This window comes from Pinus tabuliformis, chromosome 6 (assembly GCF_031772625.1).
Source record: "Pinus tabuliformis cultivar Carrire ecotype Pingquan chromosome 6, CPIR1, whole genome shotgun sequence".
Classification (NCBI taxonomy): Eukaryota; Viridiplantae; Streptophyta; class Pinopsida; order Pinales; family Pinaceae; genus Pinus; species Pinus tabuliformis.
Window position 1 is genome coordinate 1,597,700,893 of NC_142292.1, and position 10,916 is coordinate 1,597,711,808.

Below are 10,916 nucleotides of genomic sequence, written 5' to 3' on the forward strand. Positions count from 1 at the left end.
AACCGATGAAACGACTCCATCAAAAACACTGATAATGTCAGATGAAATGGAGTACAATATTATTGATGACATGAAAACGACTAGGGCTAATATCACCCTTTACGAATTGAGCAAGTTGAAACATCAACAGAAGATAATGATGAAAGAATTACATGCTATGCCAGTTGCACCTTTTCCTGTCGCTGTACTTTCTCAAGCTTCCCACAACATGGGAAGACCTCCAACGAACGCGATCAGTAAGATTGATCCAAATGACATCGCCTTGATTGGAGGAAGATCAAGATCTCACACTCCCCCGTTTCTCCTTACTTATGAAATCTTCAATAAAAATGTGCACAATTGTTTAGTAGATTCCGGTGCTTCATCGAATATTTTACCCAAATCTATATGTGCCAAATTAAATGTTCAACCACAGAAATCCGCAGTGCGCATAGTTCAGCTCGATCGATCTCAAGTCGAAGTGATCGGCGAACTAAATCAAGTAACCATAAGATTGTCATCCAACCCGAAGGTATGTCAGGTTATTGACATTCTAGTTGCTGACATCCCAGAATTCTATGGCTTAATCCTTAGCAGGGATTGGTTAGAGAAACTCCATGGATACTTCGCAACTGATTGGTCGCACATGTGGCTGCCCTACAATGGTAAACTGAATCAAATAAAAGTTGAACGAGAGCTACACTAGAAGTACATAGTAACGGAGTTAGAGGGAGAAAATGAACTGGTAGCGTATAACAACAGTATCATTGGCAATTACTCGGTAGATTCTTTCCTCGGCAATTTCAATGCTCATGCGTCACCTTATTTAGAAAATTCAATTTTTTCCCAAGTTGAAAATTTTTCTCGAACTGATAGTTCGAAATGTATTAATTTTTTAGATAAACTTGTAAATACATCTTTGTTTTGGAAATTATTTTTTGATGGCTCTAGATCTAACGAACGAGCAGGAGCAGGATGCCTTCTGATTAGTCCAAAAGGAGAAAAGATCATGCTCACATGCAGACTCGAATTTGATTGCACAAACAATACAGCAGAATACGAGGCTTTGGTTCAAGGCCTGTACAAGGCAATCAAGCTAGATGTCAAGTATCTTCAAGTCTTTGGAGACTCTGAGATTGTGGTTAAACAGGTACGTAACATTATACATTGCTTATCAGGTCACTTAAAACACTATCAATCTTTAGTACAAGATCTGACTGAGCATTTCATAGCGTTTAATATTTCTTCAATCCCCAGACTCAAAAACGCTAGTGCAGACCTTTTGGCTAATGTAGCTTCTAAGCTTATTCCCTCCGAAGATTTTAGTCCAGATAGATTCTCAATTGAATTAATCTTTAGACCGTCCATTCCTGATAACATCAAAAATTGGAGAGTATTCAATGATGATCCAGATATCGTAAATTTCCTCACATCTGAAGGATCCTACTCCAATCAAATAATTGACGAAGACCAGAACGATCGACAATTGCAACAAAATAGCACTAATAATGCTATACTGAAGTCGGTGGTTAAGTTAGAAGACTTATACGATCTGAAAGATCGGTTTAAGAGGTCTACCAATTCAAAACTCTACAGTTCAACCTTGAACTACGAATTAGTAAACCTAGGGACCGATACTAAACCACAAAACATTAATCTAGGCCTCGGCCTAGCCCCTGAAGAGAAACTAGCATACATTCGTCTTTTGAGACAATATAAAAATGTTTTTGCCTGGAATTATGATGAGCTGAAAACATACGACACTTCTATCATCCAACATACTATTCCCATGATCGATAACGAAAAACCTGTCCAACAAAAACTGAGAAAAATCCACCCCAATTTAGAAAATCAGATAAAAACTGAGCTCAACAAATTACTGAAAGCCAGGATAATCTTTCCCGTCAGACATTCCAAATGGGTCTCCAATATGGTACCTGTTAGAAAGAAAAATGGAGACATTAGGATTTGCATTGACTTTCGGAATCTTAACAAAGCCTGTCAAAAAGACAATTTTCCTCTTCCACCTATGGAGCAAATACTGCAGGCGGTGGTGGGCTCAGAACTAATGTCTTTCTTGGATGGATTTTCAGGGTACAATCAAGTGTTGGTACATCCTGATGATCAGTTGAAAACCACATTCAGAACTAAATGGGGCACATATGCATATCGGAAGATGCCATTTGGTTTGATTAATGCTGGTGCTACATTTCAGAGAGCCATGGACATCGCATTCAAAGGTTTAGTCAATAAATCTGTAGTAATTTATTTGGATGATATAACAGTGTACTCCAAGAAGCGAAGCGACCATCTCAAAGACCTGAAACAAATCTTTCAACGGTGTTTAAGGTATGGAATTTCACTTAACCCAAAGAAATCTTTTTTCGCATTAAGTGAAGGGAAACTTCTAGGATTCATAGTGTCAAAGTCTGGTATTCACATTGATCCCAACAGAATCAAAGAAATTTCTGAAATATCCCTACCTCATAACAAAAAAGCCATGCAATCTTTCCTTGGTCAAATCAATTTTGTAAAGAGATTCGTTCCAGATTTTTCGCGAATCGTGTCTCCTTTGCAGACCATGATTAAAAAGAATTCAAATTTTAAATGGGGTCAAGATGAACATGAAGCATTCAACCTGATCAAGCAAGCCATTATTAATGCTCCATCTTTAGCAACCCCGAATTTTTCAGAATCTTTTATTTTATACACATTTGCCTCAGATAAATCGTATGCTGGATACTAACTCAAGCGAATCAAGAAAAAGCGGAAGCTCCAATTGCGTTTTTTAGCTCAAATTTACAAGGTGTTGAACTCAATTATTCAGACGTAGAGAAACAGGCTTATGCTGTTTTCAAAGCGGTCAAGTACTTCAGACCTTTTTTACTCAAAACCCATACTAAGATCATAGTACCGTTTCCAGCGGTAAGGAATCTTCTAGTACAGAAGGATGTGGGTGAGAAAAGGGCCAATTGGGTTACTGTCTTACAAGAATACGACCTTGAAATCAAACCAGCAAACATTGTAAGAGGTCAAGGCTTCTGCAAAATGCTGGCCGGAGCATCGCAAATTTCTGAAACTCCATCTGAAGAGGTACAAATGGGTGAGGTAAGCCTAAACGATGCAGAATCATTATATGTTGATATCATTTATTATCTTAAGAATGGGTATGCTCCTTCACACCTTGATCATACTAAGAAAAGAGCTCTAAGATTGAAAGCTAAACAATATCAACTCATAAATGATATTCTTTTCAGAAAAAATTATGATTCTGTTCTTCTTAGGTGTCTTGAAAAAACTGAAGCTGAAAAAGTTTTGCAGGAACTCTACAATGGGCCAGCAGGCGGACACTATGCTGAAGATGCTACTGCACATAAAATCTTACGCTCAGAATATTATTGGCCCACGTTGTTCAAAGACTCGCACAATTACGTGAGAAGATGTCAAGTCTGCCAAACTACTGTTGGGAGACAAAAGAAGCCGTCCCTGCCACTACAGCCGGTAAACATCGAGCAACCTTTCAGTCAGTGGGGCTTGGACATAATAGGTGAGATCGTTCCTCACTCTTCTAAGCAACATAGATACATCCTCATGGCAACAGATTATTTCACAAAATGGGTAGAAGCAGTTCCGCTCAAGACAGCTAATTCTGAAAATATTATTGAGTTCATAGATCAATTTATAATCACTAGGTTTGGATTGCCATCTACTTTAATGTTTGACAATGCATCATACTTTTCTGGAAATGCAATGACTGATTTTTCACTTAAAAGAGGATTCAAAATTAAATATTCGGCCAATTACTATCCGCAAGGTAATGGGTTAGCCGAGTCAACAAATAAAAACCTAATCAGGATTATTAAAAGAACAGTTGACCAGAATCAAAAGAATTGGCACAAAGCTTTGGTATATGCTTTATGGGCATATAGGATAACGCAAAAAGCTTCAATCGACACTTCTCCCTTTAATTTAGTTTATGGGAAAGAAGTGGTTCTTCCAACTCACTTAGCCATTCCCTCTTTGTCTTTAGTACAATACATTGATGAAGTACCCACTTCCTCCTTACAGCTGAGACAAATGGAAATAATTAAATTAGAAGAACAACGAGAACAAGCTAAGAAAACGTATGCTCATCATCAAGCGCTAGTAAAATCCTCTTTTGATTCAAACATAATGACCAGAAAAGATTTTCAGATGGGAGATTTAGTTTTAAAGTGGGATAAGGCTCATGAAGAAAAGGGCAAACACACAAAATTTCAAAGGATGTGGCTTGGTCCTTTTCAGATTGTTGAAGTCATAGGTCCATCAACATTTGTGTTATAGGATTTAGCAGGTAGGAGGGACCCTTTGCCTGTCAATGGACAAATTCTCAAGAAATATTTTCCATAGAAGATTATTCTTCTATTTTTGTAGGATAGTTTTCTTTTCATAATAAAATCAGTTGTGAATGGTTACATTAGGTATTTACGAAAAAGACACCAATTCTCTTTCAGATTTTGAGCTTTTCGCTTGTATAAATAGCAGATATTTTGGAAAATTGGTCTTTATTATTGACGGATACAGTTAAAAACTTTAGCCTAGATATGATACGAGTTTCAACTTCAAGGAATTTGATGAAAGCAACCTTTAGTGAAGAAATTGTTTTATCTCAGCACAATGAAAGGTATCAATAACAAAATGAAGATTCTCTGTAGAACAGCTATTTCCAAAAACTCTATTATTGTCGTCCAGAGCTATCTTAAGGAAACAATGACTTCCTCCCTGCTAAAGGAAAATCGCAGCTTTCAGAGGGATAATCCAATGATACACTATATCTTGAGGAATAAGAGGTCTCATCACAAGCCGGCTTATCATGATCACAGATATTATAACTTGCTGACTTTGCCAATACTGTCTATCACAACAGGGCAATGACTCAAGATTGTTGCAATCAAAAGACAAGGGGTCTCATCACGAGCCAGCTTGTACAGCAAAGTTATGAATCAAGTGAGTGACTGTGTCATAATTTGGCTACCAAACCAAGACATTGTTCTTTAAGAATAAAAAGAAAATCAAAGCAATAAGTGTAAATATGCATTTTTCTTTGAAAGTTGTAGGTCACCCTAAGTAGGATACAGGATCATTGCTGGGTAACAGGTAACCCTGTCGAGGCTATCAATGCCTGCTGGCAGCAGAGGCTCTACCTACGACAAATGAGCATATTTAAAATTGGTTTACAGAGGAGATTTTATTTTATCTTTACAAGACCAAGTAATGGCTGATGTAAATACAAGGACTAGCCTAAGGAAGAAAATAATTAGAATGAAAAGAGGTTGAAACAAAATATCATTGACATTTTAAAGCATAATGTACTCTATCTGTCCATAACAAAGTTTAATTTTTGAAAAATTTTCTGTTTTGGAAGTTTGAAAAATTCAATAGGAAAACAGAGATAACTGGTTCTTCCAAGTGAATCGCCAATTGTTGTGGCCACAAACAACCCCCCTCCTTACTTAGTATTAGCAATAGCAATAGGTAAGTGGGGACCCTTAGTAAAAAATTCAAAAAATTCAATTAAAACTCATGTATTATACTCCTTAAGAAAATATCGCATCGCGCGAAGAAGATAAGACATTTCCTTGTGAGTAGAATGACAAACCGTGAGAGTGCGACGCAAAATCCATCGCATCGCATGCATTAAGAAATGCTCACAAACGAAAACTTTAAGAAATTGCCGATGGCCGATATGTGACATCGCATATCGCAACATCACAAAAACAGCACATAACTATTTAATGAATTGTAACTATCTGCGATCTTCCGATAACGCGATACTGCGATCGGCGATCTTGCAATCGCACGAAACAACAATCTGCGATTTTGCAATAAACGTGATCGGTTAACCCTACGATAACACATCTTGATAAAAATGCGATAATGCGATAACGCGATGATGCGATGCGAATCGCAGAGATCGTCCATCGCAGATTTTCCCCGGCTCAACATTCAAGAAAAATTGAATACGCGCATTAATGAAAATTAATGAATGTACGCCAAGTGTTAATGAAAGACATTTTTGTGTTTTTCGAAGAGTTAGTTCACGTCAGGTGGCATGTTTTGGTACATCCGTAGAGCTCAGAGCTTTCTTGTCAATTTTTATTATCATTACTCTCTCCTTATGTGTGAACTGCAGGAATGAAAAAACAGGAACAATATGAAGCAATGTGCAGGGAGCGATTAAGGAAAAAGGATAAAGCTCCAATGCTCGCAAGCAGAGAAGAAATGCCCTCATGAAGGGATACCGCATGCAACAGAGCCGCAAATTCCAGAGCGCTGCTGAGCTATCCATTACAGACCTATCAGTCAGAGCCATGGTTCATTGAGTAGTTGAACAATGCTGATATCAGCAGGCGATTTAACGCTCAAGGTTAGAAGCTCACGAAAAGCAGTATGTTTGCAAAATTTTAAAGCTTATACTCGATGAAGGAAAGGCATTAAAGGCGAAAAACGCACCAGAAAGGCCCGGATCAAAGAACAGAGGGAGTTTTCGATGCGTGATTATCGCGCATCGCTGAGAAAATTGCTCAAAAAGCAAAGTCCCTAACTGCTTAGTCACTCGTAAGCCCAGAAACGAAAGAAAGCAAAGGCAGAGGCAATTTGAGGGTTAACCAAGTGGAATTTGGGTTATTACTAAGCATACACAGTAAATCCACATAGCCAGAGATGATCCTCAAGTATATCTACTATTTTGCTGGAAAAAATGGTGCCAGCACTTGCCATTTCTGTTTGCTTAGCTCAACCAAAAGCGGAACACAGTCAGCCGACTCTACCTAGGCAAATATTAAATGCTCGCAACGTTATGGAGCAAATGCAGAAATAGTTAGATATTAGATTTAATTTTTAGAAATAATTTTGCTTAGAAAAAGGGCGGTCATTTAAATCGTATCCTAAATATGTGTAATTAAGTTATTTAGTTAGTAGTATTTAAACCCTTCTCATGCATTTAGAGAAGGGTCCAGAAATTTATCAAAAACTTGTCCTCAGAACATGCACTTTTGCACCCTCAGAGGAGGTTTTGGTGAATGAATGGATCAAGATTTGTTGATCTTTGCATTTGATATCTGCTACTGATGTTGCACTTCTGTACTCTTAGTAGATGTTAGAGCAAGGAGAAATAAATCATTATTGCTTGAAGCTTATGAGTAGGACCAGTCATAAATGGTACTTTTATCTCTTGACCATTTCTGCTTATATGTTAAAGTGATATACAGTTTTTTAGTTGTTTATATGTTATTGCATGAATGCTTGAGTTACCATTTGGCACTTTTGTACGGTGGTAGCTATTTATTTATGTTTAATGTATGAATAGCTTATTATGCGATATGCTGTTCACCACTGTTTTACCTAACTTTTTATGCGAAATAGTTCACCTTAATTGATTTCTTTTCTTATAATCGTTGAATGATCTTTATTACTAGTTGTTATATGAAATCTCTTTAGATCGCATAATAGAAGAGTTACATCCTGGGTTAGCATAAATTAGATGTGTTGTTTTTTATCAGATTACAATAGTATAGAATTAGATTAAAGTTTGAATTAGAATAGCTTAGATAGTTACTGTTAGATCAGCAACATCCAATTCTACACACACACACCCATAGATTTGGAAACTGGTCCTATTATCCCCAGTCGGACCCGCTATACCAAACAGATAAGGAGCTGCCAACCAAGGTCCGGACCGGGGGGTATCCCCCTTGTTGTCAACTCGATTTTCGGGGCTTCAACAGGTTGGGTGTTAGAATTCATAGATAAACTAAAGATCATTTGGATATTTCTGTTGAAGTGATAGGAATTGTATTCTTGGAAAGTCGTGGCAAGGGGGGTTAATCAACGAAATATTTACCAAGAGTGAAAACATTGAAAACAACCAAACCAGGCTACCCAAGTGAGCCTTCACTGCTCACCTACCCTGGCCCATTACATTATAGTTTTTACCTAGCCTTTTTAAAAGCTTTATTATATGAATTCCATGGGAAGAAAACCATGGGTACACTAAACCATGTGCTCGAAACCACTACCATTTGACTCGACCAACTTTGACTCTTTCCTTGACTCAAGTTTACCTAGCAACCCCCCCAACCAAGTGAGTTATGACACCACTCCCTCTAACCCTTACCCCCCTAAAATTTTATACCCAGGATATTTGTTAAACTGACATGCCCAAGTATTTGTTAACCTGAGCATAAAGAATTTGCAAAGTCCCAACAAAGTTGGTGGTAAACCCACTAGGAAGAGATTCGTTGATGAATGCTCATATTGGGGTTATGGTGACGACCATGGAAGTAACCTGAATGGAGATGCTACATTGACAAGTTTTGTTGGGTGGAGGTGAGGGTCTTAAAAGGAACTTGGAATGAAAATGTAAGGGGCTATTAGGTGTGTGTGAAACTAACAAGACTAGACCCAAGAAAGAAATTGCTTGCAGTGGATGAGTAGATCTCTAATAAACCTAAGGGGAGTGGATCCTTATTAAGCTTTGGGGTGGAGCTGAGAACCTCAAACCCAATAAGTGAATGAGCAAAGAGTTTTGGGTCGATGTAGTGGAGCCAAATGAACCAAAGCTAGAAAAACCAAAAGCAATTAAGGTGGAGGAATGGGACTTGAGATAACCCAATATTAGAAAATAATCTAAGTGGTCATGTGGCAAAAAGAACCAAATTCATGGGAGGAAAAAGGCAAGCTTTGATACTGAATGATAAGCTACAATGGTTAGATATAAAAATAATACTTGCAAAAATAAAAATGAGAAGTGAGAATAAACTTATAAATAGATCTATATCATATTTTTCTAGAAAATTCCTTTATACATAATTTTATAAAAATTCTAATTAACACAATCAATCTTAACACCTCAACTAGTAATGAAAACAAATGCTATATGAAACTTAATGTTTAATATACAAATTCATTATCTATCCTACAATTTATGTTAATACTAACCATTAGTAATACAATGAATTGATATATCCTACTAAATTTTTATGAAAAACCCTCTAAACATATCTTATACATAGGTAAAGATTGTTTTTCTGTCTTACATCCCTTATCCCATAAACAAAAAATTATCATACATCAATCCTCAGACTAAACTATGAACGTAATAAAATTATTTTATTATTAAAATGATAAATCTCTAACCCTCATTAAAAAGAATGGATTGTTTGTAGTAAACATGTGCAACTACCAGCATGTTTAACTAAATCCACTAGAAGGGGTAATTTGGAAAATACTTAAAACCTAATTCTATATGACTTAGTTGAATTTGGACCAATTCTGGGGTTCGCAGTAAACATGTGCAACTACCAGCATGTTTAACTGAATCCACTAGGGGTAATTTGGAAAATAATTACAACCTAATTCTATATGACTTAGTTGAATTTGGACCAATTATGGGGTTCGCGTGTAAAAATGATTATCTCATGGACCAGTAGTCTAACAAAGTCTCGTTGGTTTGGATTCTGTGGTTGAGAGAAACCATCCATGTATCTAGAATAGTTACTTTACTGGTTTTTCAACCATGTACTTTGTATTCTGCTATTTCCTGAGTACCCGAAGCCAATAAAAAAATTGGCCCACTCTATGTATCATTAGTTTACACAAGTCATTATATTGGGTCGGTAGGGATTCGAAAGTCTAACCTGCTCGGCTCTGAAGTCCAACCATGGCCACCATGGCCATTTAAGCAAATTGGGATGAAGCAGTCATGAATGATAAACGAGAACCAGAGAGATGGCTGCAAGTCCCGGACATCAAATACCTGCAAGTTCCTTCCAAGTTATCAAAACGCAGGTTGCAGTTTTGCTGCTTGCTCCATTCAGCCCCGGCAGAGACTTGAAGAGATTGATTTATTCCACCAGGCATCGCCACACAAAAGCACAGCGGGCATTCCTAATCCCGCGCACAGGTCCTGGGTTCGAATCACAGGAACCAACCTCTCCCAAGGTAGGTTGTCTGGGGCAGATTAAGTTGAAACAGAAATGGGGAAATGCGTCCAAGCAGAGGGCCAAGAAAAAGCCCTGGGCGAAGTTTAAGCTGTCGAAACTCAGGAAATTTATCTTTCGCAGCCGCGGAAGAGGCCGGGGAGGAGGTTGTGGCGAGGGTAAGCTGTCGAAGCTCAGGAAATTTATCTTTGGGAGCCGTGGAGGAGGCGGGAGAGGAAATGGTGGCGAGGTCAGCGAGAATTGTCCTACAGAGGAAGGTTGTAGGGAGCCCTACCCTACGCTGGGGCGGTTCAAACGCTACGCGTCGGCATCGTATGATGCTAGATTTGGAGATATGTTTTCTCGGCGAGAGCCGTTCGCGGCTCCGTCCGGGTGGCATTCCGATTAGTGCCCGTGTTGTGGATTTTTCAGGTTGAGGCAGACGTTTTCCGTTAGCCGTCTCTGTCAGTATTTATCATAATGTCCAAGGCTGGTAGATGGTGTGGTAAAGGAGGTAATTTAAATTTTTTCCAGGTTTAATTTTTACTGTGGTTATATGGATTTGGTCCGAAGATAAGCTGTAAATCAAGTTAAGTTGTTAGATAATTCAGGTTCAATTTTTACGGTGATTGTATTTGTTTGGGCCGCAGCTTGGCGCAGAGAAAGATTTTGATTATTTTTTTTTGAAAAAATTTGTTTATAGAAGTGTTTGAATTTTATTTTTTGTTGGTGTAAATGGATTTAATACTATCAAAAAATTTTAAGACATTCTAAATTTTGAAAATTGACAACTGTAACTAAGATTTCCAAAAAAATAACCAAATTCTACCAAAATCATACCAAAATTTCCATGCCAACTTTACCTGAAAATCTAGACAGAAAAGTCAAAATAACTATTCTATTATTTATATTTTAAATATATTGTGCCATCAATATACAATGAACATCTATACAAGCTTTGCCAGGGAATCTGTATGA

The 10,916-nt window shown here is 37.6% G+C and overlaps 1 protein-coding gene across 1 annotated transcript; it reads left to right on the plus strand.

Annotated features, from left to right (window-relative positions):
* The first annotated feature begins 9,402 nt into the window (after window positions 1-9,402).
* Window positions 9,403-10,561, plus strand: LOC149264950 (uncharacterized). Its single transcript, XM_089390979.1, has one exon. The coding sequence runs from the start codon at window positions 9,748-9,750 to the stop codon at window positions 10,345-10,347; it is 600 nt and encodes a 199-aa protein (XP_089247105.1). The 5' UTR covers window positions 9,403-9,747; the 3' UTR covers window positions 10,348-10,561.
* Window positions 10,562-10,916: the final 355 nt, after the last annotated feature.